Source organism: Muntiacus reevesi, chromosome X (assembly GCF_963930625.1).
Source record: "Muntiacus reevesi chromosome X, mMunRee1.1, whole genome shotgun sequence".
Lineage (NCBI taxonomy): Eukaryota > Metazoa > Chordata > Mammalia > Artiodactyla > Cervidae > Muntiacus > Muntiacus reevesi.
This window is the reverse complement of record NC_089271.1, coordinates 62,341,036-62,368,438: the sequence shown is the minus strand read 5'-3', so window position 1 is coordinate 62,368,438 and position 27,403 is coordinate 62,341,036. Positions and strand designations below refer to the sequence as shown.

Genomic DNA, 27,403 nt, shown 5'->3' with positions numbered 1-27,403 from the left:
ATAGTGTCTTGATTTTTGCACCGTGTATCACCTGTTCCTAGTAAAATAATGATATCTAAAGAACTTGAAACTATTGATCACATATATAGTTCTCTTTAAAGTAATGCATGCATATAATGCACATGTATGTTAAAATTAGGGTAGTCCTACTGGACAACGTGGAGTTGGCTTTATTCCTTGCTAGACATCCTAACTATTACCACCCTCTAAAAGGAAACAGAGAGCTGGGCCTAGGACCCAACAGGGAGGGACATGGTGGACCCAGGGCAAGTGAAGAGCCAATTGAGAGACGAAATACTTGATCACCTAATGCTTTCTATTGAAAGATTAATGATCAAAAGGAGACTTGATGAAATAAAATTGAAGTACACACACACACACACACACACACACACACACACACACACACCAGTCAGCCCCACTACATGTTTGAGAATCATATAATCTCTGTACAAGTATGTTTTCTTTGCATTCCAGTCCCCAAAAAAGGCAATGCCTAGAATGTTTAAACTACTGCACAATTGCACTCAATTCACACATTCGCAAAATAATGCTCAAAATTCTCAAAGCGAGGCTTCAATGGTACACAAATGAGAACTTCCAGGTGTTCAAGCTGGATTTAGAAAAGGCAGAGGAAGAAGACATCAAATTGCCAACGTTCATTGGATCATAGAAAAAGCAAGAGAATTCCAGAAAAACACCTACTTCTGTTTAATTGGAAAATTCTTAGAGATGGTAATACCTTACCACCTTACCTGCCTCCTGAGAAATGTGTATTTTGATGAAGAAACAACAGTTAGAACTGGACATTGAACAATGGGCTGTTATCAAATTGGGAAAGGAGTAAATCAAGGCTGTATATCATCACCCTGCGTAGTTAACTTAAATGCAGAGTACCTTATGTGAAATGCCAGGCTGGATTAAGCACAACCTGGAATCAATATTGCCAGAATATTTATTAATAACCTCAGATATGCAGATGACACCACACTTATGGCAGAAAGTGAAGAGGAACTAAAGAGCCTCCTGATGAAGGGGAAAGAGCAGGGTGAAAACGCTGGCTTAAAACTCAACATTTAAAAAGCTAAGATCATGGCATCCAGTCCCATCACTTCATGTCGAAAATAGATGGGGAAACAATGGAAACAGTGACAGACTTTCTTTTCTTGGGCTCCAAAATCACTGCAGATGGTGAGTGCAACCATGAAATTAAAAGACACTTGCTGCTTGAAGAAAAGCTATGAGACACCTAGACAGCATATTAAAAAGCGAGACACTACTTTGCCAACAAAGGTCCGTCGAGTCAAAGCTATGGTTTTTTCAGTAGTCACGTATGGATGTGTGAGTTGGACCAGAGAGAAGGCTGATTGCTGAAGAATTGATGCTTTTGAACTCTGGTGAAGCCTCTTGAGGATCCCTTGGACTGCAAGGAGATCCATCCAGTCAATCCTAAAGAAAATCAGTCCCGAATATTCATTGGAAGGACTGATGCTGAAGCTGAAGCTCCAATACTTTGGCCACCTGTTGTGAAGAGCCGACTCTTTAGAAAAGACCCTGATGCTGGGAAAGATTGAATGTGGGAGGAGAAGGGAATGACAGGGGATGAGATGGTTGGATTGCATCACCGACTCGATGAGTTTGACCAAGCTCCGGGAGTTGGTGAAGGAAAAGGAAGCCTGGCATGCTGCAGTCCATGGGGTCGGAAAGAGTCAGACATGACTGAGTGACTGAACAACAACACGCAAGCGAACAAAAGTCCAGGACCAGATGACTTCACAGGCAAATTCTATCAGGCATTAAGGGAGGAGTCAATACCTATCCTCCTGAATCTATTCCAAACTCATTCTATCAGGCCACTGTCACCCTGATACCAAAAGCAAACAAAGATATCACCAAAAGAGAAAATTATAGGTCGCTATCACTAATAAACATAGGCAAAAAATCCTCAACAAAACAGTAGCAAACCTGATCCAACAATACATTAAAAGGACCATACAATATGATCAAGTGGGATTTATCATATGATACAAGAATTTTTCAATATTCACAAATCCATAAGTCTCTATATGCAGAAAAAGTGTTTGAGAAAAATCCAATAACCTTTTATGATTTAAATAAAAAGTTTACATTTCCTGAGGAAGGAGGCAAGTGGGCCTGAGTCTAGATATTGAAATCAGATTCCGGCTTGCACTTCGAAATAGAAATAACAGCAGAAACAGGGTAGTCAGGCTTTGTCTCCTGACGAGGCTGTAAGATGATAGCTATGGCAGAGACAGAGAGGGGCTACACCCTGTTCGAGTGAAAGATCAAGAGATCACATATTTCCCATCCTCAGGGCAGGAGAGACACGGCACATGTGCAGAGTGTGCCCCTTGGGGGTTAAAAAGAAAAGGGCACCACCTCACAGTATGTGATGCCGTCTCCCCCATAGGTCTCTGGGCTGGCGCCCATCTTGGAATAGAGTAGTGCATGCATGTTGGGGAGGGTCCCACGGCAAGTCAGATGTGGGGAAAGAAACCAGATAACTGGCCAAACATAACTAAGACCCAGAAGGACTGCCCTATATAAATGACTTAACTGACTCTTTACTGCACTCCTCCTCATTACGACAGATGCCCACACTGTTTCTCACCAAGTGTGTACCTTTGCCTTCAGTTCAGTCGCTCAGTTGTGTCCCCTTCTTTGCCACCCCATGGACTGCAGCATGCCAGGCTTCCCTGTCCATCACCAACTACCAGAGCTTGGTCACACTCCTGTCCATCGAGTCAGTGATACCATCCCACCACCTCATGCTCTGTTGTTCCCTTCTCCTCCTGCCTTCAATCTTTCCCAGCATCAGGGTCTTTTCCAATGAGTCGCTTCTTCACATCAGGTGACCAAAGTATTGGAGCTTCAGTTTCAGCATCAGTCCTTCCAATGAACATTCAGGACCAATTTCCTTTAGGATGGACTGGTTGGATCTCCTTGCAGTCCAAGGGACTCTCAAGAGTCTTCTCCAACACCACAGTTCAAAAGCATCAATTCTTCAGCAATCAGACTTCTTAATGGTCCAAATCTCACATCCATATATGACTACTGGAAAAACCATAGCTTTGACTAAACGGACCTTTGTTGGCAAAGTAATGTCTCTGCTTTTTAATACACTGTCTGGGTTGGACATAATTTTTCTTCCAAGGAGCAAGTGTCTTTTAATTTCATGGCTGCAGGCACCATCTGCAATGATTTTGGAGCCCAAGAAAATAGTCTGTCATGGTCCATTGTTTCCCCATCTCTTGCCATGAAGTGATGGGACTGGATACCATGGCCTTGGTGTTTTGAATGTTGAGTTTTTAGCTAGCTTTTTCACTCTATTCTTTCACTTCCATCAAGAGGCTCTTTAGTTCCTCTTCTCTTTGTGCCATAAGGGTGGTGTCATCTGTGTATCTAAGGTTATTGATATTTCTCCCGGCAATCTTGATTCCAGGTTGTGCTTCATCCAGCCCGGCATTTTGCATAATGTACTCTGCATATAAGTTAAATAAATAAGATGGCAATATACAGCCTTGACGTACTCCTTTCCCAGTTTGAAACCAGTCTGTTTTTCTGTGTCAGTGGCTTCTTGCTGCATACAGATTTCTCAGGAGGCAGGTCAGCTGATCTGGTATTCCCATCTCTTGAAGAATTTTCCAGTTTGTCATGAGCCACACAGTGAAAGGCTCTGGCATAGTCAGTAAGGCAGAAGTAGATGTTTTTCTGGAACTCCCTTGCTTTTCTGATGATCCAACAGATGTTGGCAACTTGCTCTCTGGCTCCTTTGCCTTTTGTAAATCGAGTTTGAACATCTGGAATTTCTTGGTTCATAAACTGTTGAAGCCTTGCTTGGAGAATTTTGAGCATTACTTTGGTATGGTGTGAGATGAGTTCAATTGTGTGGAAGTTTGAACATTCTTTGGCATTGCCTTTCTTTGGGATTGGGATAAAAACTGACCTTTTTCCAGTCCTGTGGCCACAACTGAGTTTTTAAAAATTGCTGGCATATTGAGTGCAGCACTTTCACAGCATCATCTTTTAGGATTTGAAAAAGCTCGACTGGAATTCTGTAACCTCCACTAGCTTTGTTCATAGTCATGCTTCCTAAGGCCCACTTGCCTTCACACTCCAGGATGTCTGGCTCTAGGTGAGTGATCACACCACCATGGTTTTCCGGGTCATTAAGATCTTTTTTGTATAGTTCTTCTGTGTAGTCTCGCCACTTCTTCTTAATATCTTCTGGGTCTGTTAGGTCCATACCGTTTCTGTCCTTTATTATGCCCATCTTTGCATGAAATGTTGCCTTGGTATCTCTAATTGTCTCGAAAAGATCTGTAGACTTTACTATTCCATTGTTTTCCTCTCTTTCTTTGCACTGATCACTTAGGAAGGCTTTCTTATCTCTCCTTGCTCTTCTTTGGAACTCTGCGTTCAGATGGGTATAGCTTTCCTTTTCTCCTTTGCCTTGCTCTGTCTTAGCTAAACTGTTTCTCTGTGTGCTCTCCCACTTGTTGTGCTGGATCACTGATAATAAGCTTTGTACCTATTTTTACAATGGAAACAGTGACAAACTTTATTTTCTGGGGTTCCAAAATCACTGCAGATGGTGACTGCAGCCGTGAAATTAAAACGACCCTTACTCTTGGAAGAAAAGTTGTGACTAAGCTAGACAGCATATTATAAAGCAGAGACATTACTTTGTTGATAAAGGTCCATCTAGTCAAAGCTATGGTTTTTCCAGTAGCCATGTATGGATGTGAGAGGTGGACTATAAAGAAAGCTGAGCACTGAAGAATTGATGCTTTTGAACTGTGGTGTTGGAGAAGACTCTTGAGAATCCCTTGGGCTGCGGGGAGATCAAACCAGTCCATCTTAAAGAAAATCAGTCCTGAATATTCATTGGAAGGACTGATGCTGAAACTGAAGCTCCAATACTTTGGCCACCTGATGTGAAGAAACTGACTCACTGGGAAAGACTTTGATGCTGGGAAAGGTTGAAGGCAGGAGGAGAAGGGGACGACAGAGCATGAGATGATTGGATGGTATTACCGACTCAATGGACATGAGTTTGACCAAGCCCTGGTAGTTGGTGATGGACAGAGAACCCTGGTATGCTACAGTCCATGGGGCCACAAAGAGTCGGACGCGACTGAGTGGCTGAACTAACTGAACTGACTTAAAGTTTTTACTTCCTTGAGAAACGCATTTTTCAATGGGGAAAGAGCTAGGGAAAACTTGCTTCTAGCCTCTAGCCATTTTCAGTCTCGTGGGTAGGGTTCCTGGTTTTCATCCAGGCTACCCATGTTCAATTCCTGGGCAGGGAACTAAGATCTCACTCAAGCCACTGCTCACTGCCGCCTCTCCACTTGGATTGGAAGAATCAAAGCTATCAAGATGACTATACTACCCAGTGCAATCTACTGATCCAATGCAATCCTTGTCAAATTACCAACGGTATCTTTCACAGAACTAGAACCAAAAAATCTCAAAGTTTGTATGGAGACACAAAAGACCATGAATAACCAAAGAAATCTTGAGAGAAAAATGGAGCTGGAGGAATCATGCTCCAGGGCTTCAGAGTATACTACAACGGTGCAGTCACCAAAACAGTGTGGTACTGGCACAGAAACAGAAATATTGATCAACGAAACAGGATAGAAAGCCCAGAAATAAACCCATGCACCTATGGTCAATTAATCTATGACAAAGGAGGTGAGAATATACAAAAGAGAAAAGGCACTCGCTACAATAAGTGCTGCTGGGAAAGCAGTACAGCTACATGTAAAACAATGAAATTAAAACATTCCCAAATGTCATAGAAAGAAATAAACTCAAAATGGATTAAAGACCTAAATGTAACACCAGATACTATAAACCTCTTAGAGTAAAACACACACAGAACACGCTTTGACATAAATCGCAGCAATATGTTTTTTCATGCACCTCCTAGAGTAATGAAAATAAAAACAAAAATAAACAAATAGGACATAATTAAAATTAAAAGCTTTTGCACAACAAAGGAAACTATAAACAAGATGAAAGACCTCCCTCAGAATCAGAGAAAATATTTGCAAACAAAGTAAGCAACAAGGGATTAATTTCCAAAATATGCAAATAGGTCATGGAACTCTCTCTCTCTCTCTGTCTCTCTGTCCCTCTTCTCTCCCTCTCCCTCTCTCTCTCTCTGTTTATATGTATATATATACATATATATATACATATATATATGGGCTTCCCTGGTGGCTCAGACAGTAAAGCGTCTATCTGCAATGCTGGAGACCCAGATTCAATCCCTGGGTCAGGAACATCCCCTGGAGAAGGAAATGGCAACCCACTGCAGTATTCTTGCCTGGAAAATCCCACAGACAGAGGAGCCTAGTAGGCTACAGTTCAGGGGGTTGCAAAGATTCGGACACGACTGAGCAACTTTACTTTATTTTATATATACATATACATATGTATACACACACACACGTGGTTGTCATACATTTTGCATCTATGCACATTATAAACTCTAAACACATTATCATTGTTCTGCTTTAAATTGTCAATTTTAAATATTTTTGATGAATAAAAATATCTTCTGTGTTTGGCCACATAAAAAGTAAAATAATTAAATAAATAAAATAAAAACTGGTCAATTTGCCTAAGTTTTCAAGCTGATTAGAATAAAACAGCTCATAGTGTCCTCTTTCCTCTAAAATTCTATTTTTGGAAATAATAGCATTTCTCCTACATACAGTAGTTGCAAGAAAATAACACAGAACACCCAAACATCCTTCACCTTGACTGACCCATTATTATTTTGTCAAATTTCCCATATTCTGTTTCTGTCTCTGTGTTGTTGAATCATTGGAGTTACTTTAAGACATTGCAGTGTTTCTTCTTTCAGGATTTCAGTATGTATCTCTTCAGAGAAAAATTAGTCTGCCTCAAATCTTAATCCAATTATCATACTCGGGAAATTTAACTTTGAGACAATATAATTAACTTACTATATGATCCTCATTCAAAATGTCTGATTGTCCCAATATTGTTTTTGTACCTGAATTCTAAAATAAACCTTGCTTCCAAATAAACGTTATGTAGTGCATTTGGTTATCAGTGTCTTTAGTGTTCTTTAAACCACAACATTTTCCTAGATTTTTTTGGGGGGGTTGCATGACATTGAAATTTTTAATGATCCAGTCCAGGTGGTTTTCAGAAAGCTTCTCCAGTGGAATTTGTCTGATTGCTGCTTCCTGATTCCATTCAGGTTAAAGGTTTCAGAAGGAATATTGCATAGGTGATGTCCTGTCCTTCTGAATTTATGGCATCAGGATTTTCTTATGATTCTTCCAATTCTATTCAGATATATTTGACATACAGCACTGTATGTATTAAAGTGTACAGCATAATGATTTGACATACATACATCATGAAATGATTATCACAATAAGTTTAGTAAACATGCATCTTCTCATATAGATAGAAAATTAGAGATAAAGAAAAAACTTTTCTTGTGATGAGACCACTTGGGATTTATTCTCTTAACAACTTTCGTATATAACATACAGCAATGTTAATTGCACTTATCATGTTATACATTACATCCCTCGTACTTATTTACCTAATAACTGGAAGTGTGTCCCTTCTGCCCACCCCTGTCCCCACCCCCACACCTACCCTTTGGTAAGTGCAAATCTGAACTCTGTTTCTGTGAATCTTTGTTTCTTTGCTTGTTTGGTTGTTTTTGAAGTGTAATTGACATACAACACTATGTCAGCTCCTGGTACACAACATAGTGATTAATTATTATCTGCATATTTCAAAATGGTCAGCGCTATAATTCTAGTTATAATGTGCCACCATGCAAGATAGTACACAGTTATTGGCTATATTTCCTACACTGTGCATAACTCTTTCTGTATCTGAATATTTTAAGTTGCTGACCTCTTAAGTGTAAACACATTTTCACATCCCGACATTTTTACTCCTTTCCTCATGTTTACTGTTTCTGACATCATATTTTCCCTTTTGTTCCCCCCTGTATGTTTCTTAAATAAGGGGTTTCCCTGGTGGGTCAGTGCTGGAGATGTGAGTTCGATCCCCAGTTCAGGAAGATCCCCTGGAGAAGGAAATGGTAACCCACTCCACTATTCTTCCCTGGAGAATCCCACGGACAAAGGAGCCTGGCAGGTTACAGTCCACGGGATCTCAAAGAGTCGGACACGACTTAGCAAATAAACAACAATAATGCATTAACTGCATATTGTGGATATAGATGATTTTACTACTTTTGTCTTATAACCTTCCCACTAGCTTTGTAAGCCATTGATACAGCTTTGTAAACTGTATATTTGCCTTTATCAGTGAACTTACTCCTTTCATCATTTTCATATTTCTAATTGTGTCTTTTCCTTTTTGCTTGGAGAAGTCCCCTTAACGTTTCCTGTAAAGCTGGTTTGATGATGCTGAACTCTTAGCTTTTGTCTGTCTGTAAAACTTTTGATCTCCTTCAAATCTGGATGACAGATTTGAAGAAATGACAGATTACCAGTAGTATCTTCTGGTTGTAGGTTTTTCCCTTTAATATTTTAAATATATCGTGCCACTCCCTTCTGGCATGCAGAGTTTCTGCCGAAAAGTCCCTTGTTTGTAACTTGTTGCTTTTCCCTTGCTGCTTTTAACATCCCCTCTTTAGCTTTAATTTTTGCCGTTCTAATTGCAATGTGTCATGGTGTGGTCTTGTTTGGGACTCTGTGTTCCAGGATGCCCATTTCTTTTCCCAGGTTAGCAAAGTGTTCAGCTAGTATGTCTTCAAGTGTACTCTCTGCCCCTTTCTCTCTTTTTCCCCTCCTGGGACCCCTAGAATTCAAATGTTTCTATACTTGATGTGGTCCCAGAGGTCTCTGAAACCGTCCTCATTTCTTTCTATTCTTTCTTTTTTCTGTTCAGCTTTAGTGATCTCCACTATTCTGTCTCCCAGGTTATTGATCCATCCCTCTGTATCATCTCACCAACCATTGAAGTGTATTTTTCATTTCACTTATTGTACTCTTCAGCTCTGTTTGGTTCTCCTATAGATTTTTTATTTTTGGCTTTCTTTAAACTATTTAATTGATTATTTTTAACTGGAGAATAAGTGCTTTAAGATATTATGTTGGTTTCTGACATATATCAACAGGAATCAGCCATAGGTATATATATGTCCCTTTCCTCTGTTTTTTGTACCCTCTTCTTGAACCTCTTTCCCAGCTCCCACCCTATCCCACCCATCTAGGTTGCCACAGAGCATCAGATTTGAGCTCCCTGTGTCAGACAACAAATTCCCACTGGCTATATGTTTTATATAAGGTAATGTATATGTTTCAATGCTACTCTCTCCGTTTGTTCCACCCACTCCTTACCCCACTGTGTCCACAAATCTGTTCTCTGTGTCTGTGTCTCCATTTCATCCCTGAACTATGTTCATCAGTACCACCTATCTAGATTCCATGTGTATGCATTAATATCCGATATTTGTTTTTCTCTTTCTGACTTACTTCATTCTGTATACTAGGCTCTAGGCTCATCCACCTCAATAGAACTGACTCAAATGCATTCCCTTTTCTGGCTGAGTAACATTCAATTGTATATATATACCACAACTTCTTTATCCATTCATGTATCTTTTTCCATTATGGTTCCCTTATGGTATATGCCCAGTAGTTGGATTGCTGGGTCTTGTGGTAGTTTTCTTCCTAGTTTTTTTTTTTTTTTTTAAGGACTCTCCATACTGTCCTCCATACTGACTGTATCAATGTACATTCCCACCAACAGTGCAAGAGGGTTCCCTTTTCTCCACATCCCCTCCAGCATTTATTGTTTATAACTTTTTGATGATGACCACTCTGACTGGTGTGAGGTGATACCTCATTATAGTTTTGATTTACTTGTCTCTAATAATGAGTGATGTTGAGCATCTTTCATCTGTTTATTAGCCTTCTGTGGCTTCTTTGCATAAATGTCTATTTAGATATTTTGCCAAGTCTTTGATTGAGTTTTCTGTTTTTCTGGTGTTGAGCTTCATGAGCTGCTTGTATCTTTTGAAGATTACTTCTTTGTCAGTTGTTCAATATATTGTTATTTTCTCCCATTTTGAGGGTTGTATTTTCATCTTGTCTATCATTCCTTTACTGTGCTAAAGATTTTAAGTTTAGTTATATCCCACTGTTTATTTTTATTTCCTTTATTCTAGGTGGTGTGTCATAGAGAATCTTGCTGTGATTTATGACATAGATTACTCTGCCTGTTTTCCTCTAAGAACTTTAGAGTTTCTTGTCTTAGAGTTTCAATTCTAAGTTAAAAACTTGTAACTCCTTTCCCTGTCCATCCAATCTTGCCCTGAGTTTTTTGATCCGGTTTATGATCCCTACTCTGAACGCTTTCTCAAGTAGAGTGCCTACCTCCACTTCACTTAGTGCTTCTTTGGGGTTTTACCTTGCTCCTTTGGGTTGAACATATTCCTCTGTCTCCTCTTTTTGTCTAATTTGCATTTTTAATCCTATGTGTTTAGTGGGTTGATTACACCTACCAGTCCTGGAAGAATGGCTTTCTGTAGGAGACATCCCATGCATCTCTGCAGTGCACGCCCCTCTGGTCACCAGAGCTATATGCTCTAGGGATGCCCTGTATGTGAGGCATGGTCTCATAGGGCTAGCTAGCCTCCGGTCTGACTGCTTGCCAGGCGCTGCTTTGTGTGGAGTCTGCCAGTCACTTATGAGTGCGGTGGGATCATGGTACTGCTGGCTCTGTGTCCCTGAGGGATTTCTGAGCCTGTTTCTCTTGTGAATAGCTGCAAGCTTGGGAATCCCAGATCTAGCGTAGGCCAATTGTTTCGTAGGGCTAGTTCCTGCATTGCCAGCTACGGGGTCCTAGGTATCCCAAACCTTTGCTTGTCCCGCTGGTGAGTGTGGCTGTTTCCGAAGACAGCTGACTGAGAGGCCAAGGTATCGTGAGGCTGGTTTGTCCTGCCGTTGACTGAGTTTGGGATCCAGGGTGTCCTGGGGCTAGTGCCAGCTCAATAGTGTGTAGAGGTCTGTTTCTGTTCCTGGGTCTCTAGCTGCAGGGCCCTGGGGTCCCAGAGCTGGTCACAGTTCACTGTTGGGTGGGGACAGTTCCTAACATGGCTGGCGGTGGGGCCCTAGATGTCCCATAGGGGGTGTCCACACGCTGTTATGTGGGGCCAGATTCCAGAGCTGCTGGCTGAGAGCTCCAAAGTGTCCCAGACCTGGTGTCTACTTTCTGGTACACTGTGCTGGAACTCAGTGGCTCCTGGTGCTGGTGTGGCCCTGCCGGTGGGTGGCCTTTTTCCTGGTATGGCAGACTGAAAGGTGGGAGTTACTGTGGTTGCTGGTGTCTGCCTGCTGGTGGGTGGAGCTGGTTCTTGGCTTTGCTGGCTTCAGGGCCCTGGAGTGGTCCAGGAGTTGGTGTTTTGGGCCACTTTTGGTTGGGGCTGTGGTCCAGCATGTACTAGGGCTGTTGCCTACCCACTGATGGGTAAAACTGGTCCTGGGGCTAGCGATGACCTGCTGTGGGCAGGAACTAGGTCCCAGGGTCTCTGACTGCAGGACCCTGGAGTCCTGGCTTAATGCCTTCTTACTGGTGTAGAGGGCCATGTGGTGTGTCGGGGCCTCTGATTGACAGGGCCAGCTCCAGGGACTCTTAAGACAGCAGGCTTGCTTGTGGGTGGGGCTGTGTCTCTGCCTGCCTAGTGGCTTGGCCTGCCCTCGTACTACTGCCTACAGGCTGATGGGCAGGTCTGAGCACTGGTGCTAATAAGCTAAGGGAAGATTCCAAAACGGCACTTGTTAGCACCAGTGACCGTGTGGTAGAAGGAGCTCTGCAAAATGGCTGCTTCCGGTGTCTATGTCCCCAGGGCGAGTCCAGCTGCCTCGTGCCTCTCTGGGAGGCTCTCCAAGATCAGCAGCTGCCTCTGGCCCAGGCTCCTTTCAAATTATTGCTTCAGCCCTGGGTCCTGGAGCATGTGAGATGTTGTATGTGCCCTTTAAGAGTGGTGTCTATTTCCTACGGCCCCTGGCCCTCCCAAAAGTAACTCGTGCTGACCATCAAAGCCCAATATTCTGGGAGATCATCTTCATATGAATAAATATAATTCCATCAGCAAAAATATTCAAAGTAGAACTATACAGAATAAGCATGAATCTTACAAATTTAACATTGAAAAAGTAAGAAATTAAACAGATACATTTAATAATTTCACTCATATAGCCGTAAATAGCTGTCATTGCTAACTCATATCATTTAAAGATATATATACAATACAAAACTTTGAGGGAAAGGGAAGAAAGGATGGCACAAAAGTAAGTGTGTGGATATTCTCCTTGAAGAAGGAATGGGGCTAATATAAGACAGAGAAACTTCAGAAGTCTTAGGGAAAGCCAACACTATCCTCTTGTGTGACTTGGGGGTATATAATTGATAATCAATTATTACACACCATGTATATATTGCAACTTCTTCTCTGTCCATGTTACATTTCAGTATAATTGGAGAAAAAGCTAATGCTAAGGGAAATAACATCCCAGTATAAGCATATTGTAATTATGTTCTAACCAGAAGTAGAACCAAAGTTACTTTCTTTGTTTCTAACATATCTAATTGAGATTAGTAATTTTATATCATTTATATTAATAGCTTTGTTTTCAAGAACTCATAACTGTTTGCTAAAAATAAGAAAGTGATGCTTACGTAATGATAATATAAATCTCAATTTTTAATAAATATTCCATATTTGGGTAGTACATTTTAACTCAGAATTTAATTGTGAATTTGTGCTGAAACCCACAGAAGTGTTGTATTTGGTTACAATTTCTCAGAGACTTCTCCCTTCCCATCCACTTCCTCTCAGAGGTGGAGCACCAAGAACCTGTGAAAAAGAAATGAAGGCCAAAAATACAGAGTAATGTGCCTGCATTGTAACATACCTATTTGACCAGCTGAGGGCAGTATCGTTTAAGGCTGTTTGTTGGGAAGGGCCAGATGCCATGCCTTCGGAGATCTTCCTGTTCTTTGTCATTAGCTTATTAACCCCTGAGACTGAGGGGCTTATTTGGGCCAACATGGTGGTGATGGTGCTGGTGCTGGTGGTTGGATGGGCTGCATCTCCCTTGCCCGTTTGGCACTTCTATCTTAACACCAGCCTTCACCCCTGCTCCCCGCAGCAGCAGCTCTTTTCTTCCTCTTTCTCCTCAGACAGAAACTGAGACCACTGATGTCCTAGACTGGGTGTGCTCTCACATTCCACTGGCACAGAAGCGGTAGGTGGGTGTGCACAACCCTTCAAGCCCTTCCCTTGTTCTTTGTAGGGAGCAAAACTGGAAGAATTTTCCTGAAATGATAGCCTCCACCCCACATTGGGTGCGCCTCCTTTAGTTTCTAGACTTGTAGTCCAAGTGAAGGCTCCACACTGGTTTGTGGCATTGATAAGGCCAATAGGAAGAATGTCATTTTTTCAAATCTCTTTGATTGATGAAATGAAACAAAATCATTCTCTGGGGCCACCTCTCTGCCTAAAAATAAAATAACATTTCCTATTAAAAATACTGTTCCATCTTCTAACCTTGTTGTTTTAAATTCCAGCTACCATAATTCACCTCCCTTTATAAGGATGGGCCTGAAGCAAAAATTGAGTAAACATTTATGTTGAGACTTTACTTTAAATGACTGAGTATCTAAAGGATCTTCTCAGATTCTTCTTTGGATTTTTCATCTCTTTAAATGACATTTGCTTTATTGCTAATTCTAGGACACCATCAGAAGACATTTGGAAAAAAAATATTTGCCCATAATTCTAGGACCCAAACGCCTCAACGGATATTTCCCACATGGTTCCTGCCCCAGAATCACAGACATACAAAATATTAGGGCTAGTTAATCTGACGCAGAAATCTCATATGTCTCCTCCTGAGAGGTGTACAAATGAGGAATCTGAGAGTAGAGGGACAGTGCCATGTCAAGGCCAGAAGACAATTCAACTATACCCCTTCAGTTCCCACTTTGTCATTAGTTAGAACAGAAGCACCTCCATCTCTTCACAATCAGACCTCTTGTGGATGTGTGTTGAAGTTGGTGCAGCTATTTCCCAAACTCACGACTACTTGAAACAATGAAATCTGCCCCATTTACTGTCAGTTATAGCTAGAGTCTTGTTCACTCACTTGAGCATCCCAGGTGAAGCACTCCCCTTCACTGCATCCACAGAATCTCTAGTGTTTTGTGGTCACTGTGGATTGTTGACCTAACAGGCCTAACACAAGGCAGAGTAAGGTAGGGCAAGCACTTGATGAGGAATCAGGAGACCTACCTCTCTCCTAACCTGCTGAAAAGCACTTCCACATTCTGAACCTCTGTTTCTCCATCTGGGATAAGAGGAAAGTGACCTAGGTCAGTGGCTCTCAACCTGGGGTCCAGGAACGTCCTGAAATTGTGTGCAAAGTTGTGGGAGGCATGTATACAGTCTTCTTGGAGGGTGTAAGGAGCTCATCAGATTCTCAAAGGAGTCCTATTATGGACTGAATTGTGTTGCCCCCAAATTCCTATCTTAAAGCCTTAACCCTCAATGTGACTGAATTTGGAGATGGAGCCTTTAGAGAGATAATTAGGGTTAATTAAGGGAGCTGGTAAAGAGTCTGCCTGCAATGCAGAAGACCCCAGTTAGATTCCTGGGTCGGGAAGTTGCCCTGGAGGAGGGATAGGCTACCTACCCTAGGTAGGACTTCCATTGTGTCCAGATGGTAAAGAATCCGCCTGCAATGCAGGACACCTGGGTTCGACCCCTGTGATGGGAAGATCCCCTGGAGGAGGGCATGGCAACCCACTCCAGTATTCTTGCCTGGAGAATTCCCATGGACAGAGCAGCCTGGTGGGCCATCGTTCATGGGGTGCCAAGTGTCACACACGACTGGGCAACCAAGCACAGCACACACAGAGGTTGTAAGAGTGGAGCCCTAATCCCTTGGGATCTGATATCCTTATAAGAGAAAGAGATTCCAGAGATCTCTCTCTCTCTCTTTCCCCATACATACCCAGAGGAAATGTTATGTGAAGAAACAGAGAGAAGTTGGTGAACTACAATACAAGGGAGTGCTTTCACCATGAGTTGAACTTGCTGGCACCTTGATCTTGGATTTCTAGTATCCCGAACTGTGAGAAACTAAATGTTCTTTGTTTAAGCCATCCAGCCTGTGGTATTTGGTTTGGGCAGCTTGAAGAGACTAACACAAGTTCCATAAGCCAAGAAAGATCCAGAGCCATTGGACCTACTGGTTGCCTGAAACGCATTCTGTAAATTCATGTTTTAATACATTTTTAGATACTTTCAGATTTCGTGAGTTCTTGCTTAGAACAGTGCAGTATATTATTTTTATTGCAACATACTTCTTTTTTCTAACAGCTGCATAACACAGATTTGTAACCCCTGGACCAGAGTTTAAATCCCGATTCCACCACCTACTAGCTGTTTGACTTTGGACAAGTTATCACAGGCTTGTGTCTCGTATATGAAATAGGGATAAGATTAGTCTCTACTTCACATGGCTGTTGTGAGAATGAAATGACAGAGGGAGGGCTTGGCACATAGTAAACTTTCAATTAGTAGCTTTTGTGATGAAAATGTAAGTATCTATCAGGGCTTTTTGCCCTTATAAACTACACTGCTGTGAGCAAACTTCTTTATACACAGAGAATTCTTTTTTCTTTTAAATGATTTCCTCAGGCTCAATTCCTGACCATGGTACAACCGAGTCAATCCCTTATCAGTTAGATGTTCTTATCTTGTTCTTATTGAAGCATATCATTTACATTTATTTTGTAAATCTCTTAGAAATACACAAAAAATCAAAAAAATTTTATAACATTTCCACGAGTTCTTTCTATTTAGTATAGAATTTTATTAGTCCCTTTCAACTCAGAATTATCAGTGTTGCTAGTTTTGCACCACATGCAACATTTGTAAAGAGTGCTTCACTGTTGGGTCCAGGATTTCCTTCCAAACTAGAGACCTCCATCTGCACCGTGTCAGTGGAGATGCTTTCTTTTTTTTATTTTTATTAGTTGGAGGCCAATTACCCCACAACATTGCAGTGGTTTTTGTCATACATTGACATGAATCAGCCATGGATTTACATGCATTCCCCATCCCGATCCCCCCTCCTACCTCCCTCTCTACCCGATCCCTCTGGGTCTTCCCAGTGTTTCATGTACGTATAAATAACGAAAACTACATCATAAAACTGGCAGATCACCAACAGCTGGCACTGTCAAATGTATGCTCATTTTAAAAACATGAAAATGTAAACAAAACAAACAAAAGGCCTGTCTTAGAATCAATGAAATATGCTCACTCACCACTACTATGAATCCGATCTTCTTCAGATAATTTTCTTATTCTACATTTCCCAATACCCGTTGCATGCCTGTGATGTGGTTCTCACCATTAGGGCATTTCTGCAGAAGGCTTTGATTTGTAACATGAAGAAACTGCTGGGCAGAGGTCATGGTTTCCGTGGCACTGATGGCAATAGAGGCAGTGTTTCTGAGGTTTCAGATCAATTAAGCAACAATGTTTCTGAGAGCTTTGCCCAAAGTTTCTTCTATAGCCCTTCTAACAATTCTGCAAGGGATAAATTCCCTTCTGTCCCAACTAGTTAGAGTTGCCCCCATGAGATCTTTTCTTTCCTTCTTCCTTGTTAACAAACTGATTTTGTTGAGAGCAGCAATATGTGCAGGCTAAAAAGTTACATTTCCCAGGCTTCCTCAGAGAGGTATAAGCACAGGACTAAATTCTGGCCAGTGAGACATAATTAGAAGTGAGTACATAGAGCTTTGGGGTAGATTCCTCAGAAAGCAATGTGACCTCAGTATGTCCCACATCTTGAGTGGTAAATGTCAACTCTTTAAAGCTAGAGTTTTTACTATTATTATTGTTGTTGTTGTTAAGTGTAAGTAGAGGACACAGATTCATTTTGCAAAATAAAAATCCCAGCAGGAGGTACATTTGAATTACTATAAGGAAACAAAAATATGAACTCCTACGGTATACTGATAACTCCCCCAGGGTGGAGAATGCTCTGTACACAGGTTCATTTTACCTGAACCCCATTAGCATGCATAAAGGGTCACTAGGTACAAATTGGCCAGATGCTTCTGCAGATATGTTAGTGCCAGGAATAGCTGACAAGCCAGAACCAGAATCTATGGCTTTGGCTTTATTTCAGGTAAAATTTGTATTACATGACCAAATATTTGGATTTTATTTTGTATCTGCAAGGTTTTCCACTGAAGAATAATATCTATCTTATGGAAAGCTCATACTCTTAACTCAACAAATGCTAGTTTTCTTCTTGCCTTATATTTCTTTTCTTACCATCAGAAGTTGATTTCATTTCATAGTGTTTTAAATTGGAATGATCCTAGATCATGAAGCTTTAAATTATTATTATAAATCTCTTTGCAGATTGCATGCTCTTTGTTTAACATCTGTTTTGATGTACCACTGCCAAATCCACACTGGATATATCATTCTTTGACGGTATACTCTGCTAAAACTAGCAATGAAATAAAACTACCTAAATGCTGATACAAACATATTTTATGGCAAAGAAACCTGAGTGGGAGAGCTGAATCAGTTGACCAGTCTCCTTTTGTTCTTTACCTTCTCTTCCTCTCTGCTGCCTTGAAGACAGATGTGAAAGATGAAGCTCAGGCAGCCATCTTGTGAAGGCTAAATAAATGATCATTCTCACACTAAGCAGAAATACAAAAGGAGTCTGAATTTCTGAAAACATCATGAAGTACTATTTCAGCATTTGACTGCCCATCTTCAGACTTTTCCTTAAATAGAAAAAAAATTTTACTTAATTTGTTTAAGCTACTGTCTTTGGAGTCCCTGTTACTGGAGCTAAATTCAGATTCTAATTGATTTAGAATTTGGTACCTCAAAGTGCAAGCTGTAAGTTACAGAATCTAAAGTTTTAGAATTGGCTGAATAGGAAGGATTGGACTTGGAGCCATAATGGTAAAGCTATGGCAGGTTGCAAAGTTGTTACTCTTAGGTATGTGGTGATGAAACATTTGGTCAAACAGTTGTATGTGGTTCTTCAGAAAGTGAGCTCTGTGCCAACCAAAACTGTAGTTTAGGGCAGTTAGGTTATTTTTAAGTTCGTATGTGCATTTTACTCTTTCTACATAGAAAGTCTTATCATGCAAGAGAATACAGGAAGAGAGGCAGAGACAGAGAGAGATGAAAGGAAGACACCCTCACCCACACAACCCTCCAATACTGCACTTGCACAGCCATCTCAGATACTGGGCCCCACTTCCACAAGACTGGAAACGTTCCCAGATGAGCAAAAGCTGATGGAGTTCTTTACCACTAGACCTGCTCCACAAGATAGGCTAAAGGAAGTCCGTCCAATTGATACAAACGGAAGATAAACAGCACTCTGAAGCCATGTCAAAATATAAGGTTCTCTGGTAAAGACAAATACATGGACCAAACACTATGAGAGTTTTGGTGAATAGAATTAAAAAAGAAAGACATAAAAATAATTATAAACCTATATTAATGGGTATACAATATATAAAGATGTATGTTATTAATACCATAAAAAGGGAGCAAGCTGGGAAAGAATTCAGTTTTTATATGTAACTGCAGCTGGTTTCAGCCATTTAAAATAATGCATAACTTAAAGAGGTTTTATATAACTCCAAAGGTAACCACATGGAGAATATCTGTAGAATATATAAAAAAGGAAATAAGAAGGGGATTAATACATATCACTACAAAAAAGAAAATCAACGAAACTGGAGGGAAAGCAATAAGAGATGAAAGGAGGGACAAAAAAGCTACAAGACATATGGAAAATAATTAACAAACTGGTAGTGAAGTCCATCATATCAATAATTACCTTAAATGTAAATGGATTAAACTTCCCAAGATACATAGATTTGCTGAATGATTAGGGAAAAAACAGAATCCATATACACTGTCTACAGGAGATTCGCTTTAGGTCTAAGAACATACAGAGGCTGAAAATTTAAAGAATGGAAATAGATTTTCCATGCAAAATGAGAGCAGGAATGGCTATACTAATATCAGGTAAGATGGATTTTAAATAAAAAACAGTAATAAGTGACAAAGGACATTATATAATGCTAAAAGGGTCAATTCATCAACATAATATAACAATTACACAAATTTAGGCACCAAACCTCAGAGCTCTTAACTATAGAAAGCAAATGTTGACATATTTGAAGGGAGAAATAGATTGCCACACAATAACAGTAAGACACTTTGATATCCCACTTTCAATAATGGATAAAAACAACCAAACAGTAGATCAACAAGCAAATAGAGGACCTAACAAGACTACAGACCAATTGAACTTAACAACATATGCAGAACAATCCATCCAACAACAGTGAAATACACATCCCCCTATATAAATGGAACATTCTCCAGCACAAAATACATGTTAAACCACAGAACAAGCCTTAGCAACTTCAAGAAAACTGAAACTACACACAGTATCTTTTCTGATCACAGTAAATGAAACCAGAAAGCAACAGCACAAGGAAGATGGGAAAATCCACAAATGTACCAAAGTTTAACAACATATACTTAAGCAATCAATGGGTCAGAAAAGAAGGCACAGGGGAAATTAGAAAACATCTTGAGACAGAAGAAATGAAAACACACCATGACAAAACTTATGGAGTACAATGAAAGCAATGCTGGGAGTTTATAACTATAAATGTGTACATTAAAAAGGAAGAAAGATCACAAATCAACTATATAATTTTACACCTCAAGGAGCTAGAGAAAGAACAAATGAAAACCAAAGCCAGCAGAGGAAGGAAATAATAAAGATTAAAGCAGAGATAAAAAATAAAGAACAGAAAAGACAACAGAAAAAAATCAACATAACTGTATTTGGTTTTTTAAAAGATCAAGAAAACTGACAAATACTTAGATAGATTAAGAGAAAAAGATGAAAATAACTAAAATCAGAAATAAAAGATGGGATATTAAACCAATGTCCCAGAAACAAACAGGATTATAAGAGAACATTATGAACCATTGTTTGGGAAGTAACTGGACAACCTAGAAGAAGTGAATCAATTCCTAGAAACACACAATCTACCAGAACTGAATCAAGGAGAAATAGAAAACCTGATAGACCAATAATGAGATTGAAACAGTAATCACTAACTCCCCCACAAAAAAACAGGAACAGATAGTTTCAATGGAGAATTCCATCAAACATTTAAGGAATTAATACCAATCTTTCTCAAATGGTTCCAAAAAAGTTGAAGAAAAGATAACACTATCAAACTCATTTTTCCCTGATATCAAAGGCACCAAAAGAAAAGAATATTACAGGCCAGTTTCCCAGATGAATGCAGACACAAAAATCCTCAACAAAATACTAGCAAAACGAACTCAACAGCACGTTAGAAGGACTATGTGCCACAGTCAAATGGGATTTATCCCTTGGATGCAAGGATAGTTTAACATACAAAAATTAATCAATGCAATAAAACACATTAACATGAACGAAGGACAAAAATCACATGATCATCTCTATAGAGGCATAAAAATTCAACCCTCTTTCATGATAAAAACACTCAAAGAACTAGGAGTAGAAAGAAATTACCTCAACATAATAAAAGCCATATAAGTAAAGTCCACAATGAACATCATACTCAGTGGTGAAAAACTGAAAGTTCTTCTTCTAAGGTAAGGAACAAGACAAGGAAGCCTACTCTCACCATTACTATTCAACATACTGGAAGTCATAGCCAGAGCACTTAAGAAAGAAGAAGAAATTAAAGGCATCCAAATCAGAAAGAAGTAAAATTATCTCCATTTGCATACAGCATGATTTTGTACATGGAAAACCCAAAAGATTACACACACGCACAAAGTTCCAGGACACAAAGTCAAGAAACAAAATTCAGTTTTATCACTAAACACTAACAAAGAGCAATTTGAAAAGGAAATTAAGAGAACAATTCCACTGACATTAACATTAAAAAGAATAAAATACTGAGGAATGAACTCAAGCGAGGAGTCAAAAGACTTGTACACTACAAACTACAAATCATTGCTGAAAGAAATTAAAAAGAAATACAAATAAATGGAAACACAAATAAATGGAAAGACATCTGTCTACACAGACTGGAATACTAAATATTGTTATGAGGTCCACACTATCTGAGATGGTTAATTTTATGTGTCATCTTGACTGGTCCAGAGTGCCTAGATATTTAGTCAAACATTATTCTGGGTGCTTCTGTAGGGTGCTTTTCCATGAGATTAACATCTAAATCGGTAAACTGGATAAAACAAATCCCCCTCCCTGCCGATAATGTGGGTGGGCTTTACCTAATCAGTTGATAGTCTCAATAAAGCAAAAAAGGCAAACTTTCCTCATGCAAGAGAATTCCTCCTGTGTGAAAGCCTTAGGACTGGGACATCAGCTACTTTTACTGACTTCAGACTCAAAATGAAATATCAGCTCTATTGGTTTGGTTCTTAGGCCTTCTAACCTGGACTAGAGCTAAACCACTGGCTCTTCTGGGTCGCCAGCTACCCAACTCACCCTCTAGATCTTGGGACTTACCAGCCTATATAATTGAATGAGTCAATTCTTTTTCACACACAAACACACACACACACAAACACACACACTCCATTGGACCTGTTCTTCTAACATACTACTCAGACTGATCTACACACTGCAAACCCTATCAAAATCCCAGTGGCATATTTTACAGAAAAAGAAAACTTCATCATAAAATCTAAATAGAATCTAAAGAGATCTTTAATAGGCAAAGCAATTTGGAAAAAGAAAAAAGTAGAGAACTCACACTTTCTGGTTTCAAAATATTACAAAGCTACAGTAATCAAAACTGTGTGGCATTGCCATTTAACAAATAGACCAATGGCGTAAAATAGAGATTTTAGAAATACACCCTCACTTATAGAGGGTGTGCCAGGTAGCAGACTTGCTGGAAGAGAATAAAAGGGGCCTTTTTTTTTAAAGTTTTAAGATCTTTGGATCAAAGCAAGGGCTCTGGAGTGAGATTGCTTGGTTTTAATGCTACCACTGATCCACACAGGCCAAATGACCTTGGTTCAGTGACTGAACCTCTCAGTACCTGTTTCTTCCCCCATAAGAGGCTGGTAATCCCTGGTACTATAGTCCTAGGAGTGTCACAAGGAAGCATTACTACTTATGTATGGCACTTAGAAGAGTGCCAGGCACTGGGTCCTGCTGTATAAGTTGATTTTAAGAGATTCTGCCAAATTACCTTCCAAATAGATTTCTTGCACCTACCCCACAGAGGTTTGCTCCTAACTTCTCCCACTCTCAGAATGGTTAAGCTCTTGGAAGGTTGTCTTCCTAGTGTGTGAAACCTGATTAGTTGTTTTAGTTTACATCTCAAGAATCAGCAGTGGTGAGCACCTTTGCAAGTGTAAATGGACACTGAGATTCTCTCTTCTTTCAATTGCCTCAGATTGGAAAAAGAGCTGAGGGAGCAAGGTCAACCCCAGTCTGTCCCTCAAATCTGACTGCCAAGAACGTTTGATGGAGCAGTTGAGGCAGAGATGTTACAGAACAAAACTACGATCCCTTTGTCCTCTGGCCACTTAGGGAGAAGTATGCCGACCACTCATCACTGACTGCGGGATTCCTCTGCCCATTCTCCCATTGGGTCATAAGACTTGCAGTGGAAGGGAGGCTGGCAAGTGCTTTCAGCACGTGCTAGGCGTCCAGCGCCTCCATCCTGACGTTTCATCCTCACCTCCCAGAGACCAGCGCCCTCAGTACCCTCCTGCCTCCCGCTCCACCCATTTTGTACACAGTCAGGGCTCAGGGATGTGACTCTAAGCGTAAAGGGGAGGTGGGACAGGAGGAGGTGGGAAGAGAGGCTTGACAGAGGTATACTCGCAGGATCACCTTCACCCACCAACTCCAAACTGCCGGGATGGCCCTTGGGCTGGGCAGCAAACCAGCGGAGGCCCTCGACCCCATTGGTTACACCTCGAGGGGACGGCCAAACAAGGCGCATGCTGGTTGGCAGGAAGCGGACCAATGAGGAGGCGGCAGGGCTGGCGCGCTGAAAGCCTCGCGTTATTTGCGGCCATCTCCTGCGTGTGGTGCGGCTGGTGCTTGACTGCGCACTCCAGACACCGCCCGCCTTACCTGCCCGAACCGCCGCCACCGCGACCCAGATAAATCATCACCGCCCCAGGTCTGGCAGCAATCCATCTCACGACATGAGCTCCCCAGATGATGAGGTGTCTGTTTCGGGAGCGGGTTTCGGCTCAGACTGCGGGGAGCGGACCAGCGGCCTTGAGGCCAGCTTCACAGCCCTGCAGGGACCCGGCCCCGGCCCCGGCCCCAGCCCTGGCCCTGAGCCGGGGGCAACTGGAAGCAGCGAGGGTGAGGGCGGGGGTGGCTTCCCAGACCCTGAGGACTTTGAGTCAGAGCGGGAACTGCTGGAAGCGGGAGGGCCGGTGCTGTGGGGCCGCGAAGGCCGGACTGGCTTCCCGGCCGACGACCAGGGCGATGCCCTGCAGCTGGCTGACGAGTCAATGGCGGCCATCCTGCATCAGATGGCCTACCTGAACGTGCTGGGCATCAGCAGATACCTGTCCCAGGAGAGCTACGCGGTCGGCGAGGTGTCTGACTTGTGGGACCTCGAGGAACGTCCTTGCCATCGAGGCGGTGCCGCCCATAAGTGTGGGGAAGCGGCACAGGCTGAGGCTGGGCCTCACGGGGTCGGCGGGCCCAAGGTGGGCCGGGCCTGGGGGAACCCTAAAAGAGGCACTAAGAGTAGATTGAACGTGGCTGTGGACCACCAGTGGCCGCCCTCAGAAAATCCAGCTGGGCTGCTGTCTGACCCCGAGTCCTCTGAGGAGTTTAGTGAGATAGAGTTGATGAGGGTGAGCATTTATCCCAAAGACGGAGGCCGGGTCAAGCTCAAGAGCCCTGAGGATCCTGGGAACACACCCAGACGCTCGAATGTCCAAGGCAGGGAGAATCTCCTTAACGTGCCAGGCACTTGCCTGTCCTCGGCTCCGCAAGGATTAATTTCAGTTGTGGAAAAGCAGGGCAGGCAGGGCGGTGCAGAGCAGGAGGACATCTCTACCCCTAAGAAAATGCAGAGCGTGCTCTGGGGGAAGGGGAACAGCCTGCCCAGCTACCCGGGAGTGGCAGTAGTATCAGCTGCTACAGCTGCCGCTACAGGCAGTGGGTCACGGCCCACTCCTAGGAGGAAGGGGGTCCAGGAGAAGAAATCCCTTGGGAGCGTCTCCAAACCTGCCGTGGAGAGAACCTTCCCTTCCTGGGGGCAGGGAATCTTGGCCACTCCCCTGGAACCGGCCACCTTCCCCCCAATCTCCAGCATCCCGCTGCTCGGGAGGTCCAAGAAGGAGGCCTTGGTCCCTTTGGGAGTCAAAGAGTTCAAGCACACCGGTGCTGGGAAGAAATCCGTGGCTAGGCGAGCCCAGGAGTTGGTGGCAGCAATGGCGGTGTCGGGAGAAGACAACGACCCAAATAGAGACCCATTCCCAAAGGGCCAAGTGAGTAGGCCAGACCCCTCCTCTCTCCCCACTCTTCCCTCTCCCACCCTCCCCACGGCACAGGTCTTCACCCCTTGTCCCTCTCTCCATTCCTCAGGGGTCGTCATTGGGTGGCCCTCAGTCACTGGGTCATTAGGATGCCAGATTGGAATCCTTTTACTAGGGACAAACGTTAAGGTAGCACTTTGGGTGTGCTGGGCTCGGTTCTCCACCCTTGGCCTGTTTCCAGCCTCCTCCACGAGGCTGGGGCTGGAGTGGAAGGGAGAGCTGATAGCTGAATTGATTTGAGGGGACCCCTTAAAAGCTTCACAGAGCTTCGGTGTTTAGACGCATCACTTTCCTGCTTCCTACTTCCTAGCTCTTCCCCAAACCTTCCTTGCAGGGTGCCCAGGTTTCTCAGTGCCAAGCTGTTGACCCCAGCTCAGCTCTGCCTACTGGCCTGGGGCTGACTGAGAGAGAATTTGCTAAAGTGATCAGCCTTTCAATTCTCTTTCCAATTCCCTGCCTCAGCTCCGTCTTGAATCACTCGAGCTCTCACACACACTGACACAGACATATAAATGCACTGGTACACACACGCTCGTGTGCACACACACACACCCTTACTCCAGATTAGTGAGAAATTTTTGTTTTTAGCTGACCACTGACAGGCCAGGGCCATCTTGTCCGTGGGTGCATCATGGAGAACACAGCAGCGCCAACCTCAACATCAGAGGGGCACGGGATTCAGGAAACTCAGAGCCCGTGGCCAGTAACAAGGGAGGAGTCATGCCCAGAGGGCCTGGCCCCTCAGGTGAGGGTCCTGTGTTTTGATATGTGGGGAGGAGGCCAGGGGTGAGGGCAGAAACCTCTGTCTCTGACTCTCTCTCTCTCTTCTGGGGGCTCAGCCTTGCTCTCAGGCAGCTTCTCCATGGGAAACAGGGTATCAACAGGGTTGGCCCTGACCCCATCACCTTCTGTGTGGGATTTGTTTGGCAGGGGTGATCGGTGGCAGTGCCCCAACAGCTAGTCTGGGCGTAGACCTGCAGGCTAATAGCCTTTTCCGTGAAGTGCTGTTTGCCCACATTGCTCTCCCAGGTGCTGGCTGTGGCTGCCACTCTGGGAGGCTCGAACCCAGAACCAGAGTCTTTGCCAACCATCATGGTGAAATGGCTGCCCCTAAGGAATAGGAGGGGCAGGCCCAGAGAGAAGATTTGGACTGCCTGCCAGGCAGAGCAGGGGAGGCTTGATGCTAGCAGAGGGTGGTATGGCCTCACCTCACGTTAGACCCGACCTGGCCCTTTCCACCTCACTGGGAACCTGGGAAGCTGGATTGTGTGTCCTTTCCCTCTCAGGTGACCAGGAACCAACTGACCATCCCCCAAGACCGAAAAGACAGCAGCAGCTACCCGGAAGGCAGGAGTGTCCTCGGGTAATACTTCTTCTGGCTCCTGGAAATGCACACCCAAACCCCATGGTGGGATCTGGGTCCAAGTTCAACTGACATGTGTGGGCCACCCCCACCCCCATCCCGAATCCCAGGGAGGGAGCCCACCTCCTTTCCCCGGAGGAAAGTTTTTCCCTTGCCAGTCTAGACACCTGGCTTTGGGATGGAGGGCCCGGGGGAGAGGAGAGGAGGAGGAGAGGGGAGGCGGGTGTATACTAACCATTTCTGTTCCTCCTGTGTCTGCTGGCCTAGTGTCTGGTGCTACAGAGAGAAATAGACGACCTTAAGGAGCAACTTGTTATGAGGAACCAGGGACAGAGAGCAGCGGGTTCTTAGTGCAGAAGCAGGGTGGGCCCTTGTGGTGAGGTGGGCTGCAGGTGCAGGGGGCCTTATAGGGATCAGCATTCCTGTGGGGAGGAGAACCTATCAAACCTGTCCCTGGAGTGTGCGGTGCATGTTCAGCTGGGCGTGCGGACAAGTAGCAAAGTACTGTGTGGACTGCGTGCATACTCCACCAGCGAGATGAGTCCTAGAGAGCTCCTGATAGAACTTGTAGAGATGCCTTGTTGATCTGTTGTGGTCTCTAAGGGTCTTGTTGGATTGTTTGCGAGACAGTTTTTGAATGGTTTGGGCATGGCCCGGAGCTTGAGAGCTCTTGGCACATTTTGTCTCCTTTTAGGAAATGGCTCCACATTTAATTCCAGTAGTGGGGAGTGATCAGGCCCAGAGCTCTTTGCATCGTGGTTGGGGTTATGTGTGTTTCAGGTTGCAGGGCTAGGTGGTTCCCCACGGGGACAGGGGCATAGGCTTCTATTCCGTCTGTCTGGAGCACCTGTTTATGCCTCTCCCTGTTGCAGCCTCCAAGCGGTACCTGGCTGACAAGTTCCAGATCGTTTGAAGTGAGTGTTACACACTGCATACCCCTTCCCACAACGTTGGCTGTTGAGCAAGGCTGTGGGCTGGCCCTGGCTTGAGGCTCTTCCCTGATTCTGCTGTTTTACAGGTTGAGTCCAGTATCTTCCTGCAAGAGGAGCAGCTGTTAACCCCCAAGGCCGGCGAGATACAGCCAAGCTTGTTGCCTCTTGTTCTGCCTCCATCAGGGCATCCTCTGCCCTTTGTTTTGCCCCCTCTCTGCCCAGTGTCACAGCAGTGTTTGATTAAAGGACTTCTCATGTTCTGTGTTCTGCCCTCTCTCTGGGGGGTAGGGGTTAAGGGAGTGGGACGAGGCCTGGTTGGGAGCTGTTCCACATCAGAACATTTTCCAGAACAGTACCTCTGGAATTAGTATTGGGATCTCTGGATCAGCCTCTGCTATCATCCAGGCCATCAGA

At 43.2% G+C, this 27,403-nt stretch overlaps 1 protein-coding gene across 1 annotated transcript; it reads left to right on the top strand.

Annotated features, from left to right (window-relative positions):
• Positions 1-23,338: 23,338 nt before the first annotated feature.
• Positions 23,339-26,970, top strand: LOC136154482 (uncharacterized protein CXorf49 homolog). Its single transcript, XM_065916741.1, has 3 exons — positions 23,339-24,646; positions 25,981-26,041; positions 26,930-26,970. The coding sequence occupies exons 1-3, from the start codon at positions 23,339-23,341 to the stop codon at positions 26,968-26,970; spliced, it is 1,410 nt and encodes a 469-aa protein (XP_065772813.1).
• Positions 26,971-27,403: the final 433 nt, after the last annotated feature.

Excerpts from the sequence above, each read along its gene's own strand:
- LOC136154482 (XM_065916741.1), top strand. The coding sequence starts at position 23,339 with ATGAGCTCCCCAGATGATGAGGTGTCTGTTTCGGGAGCGGGTTTCGGC. Across the intron at positions 24,647-25,980 it reads ACCCATTCCCAAAGGGCCAA|GTGACCAGGAACCAACTGAC; the intron begins GTGAGTAGGCCA and ends TTTCCCTCTCAG. Across the intron at positions 26,042-26,929 it reads CAGCAGCAGCTACCCGGAAG|CCTCCAAGCGGTACCTGGCT; the intron begins GCAGGAGTGTCC and ends TCCCTGTTGCAG.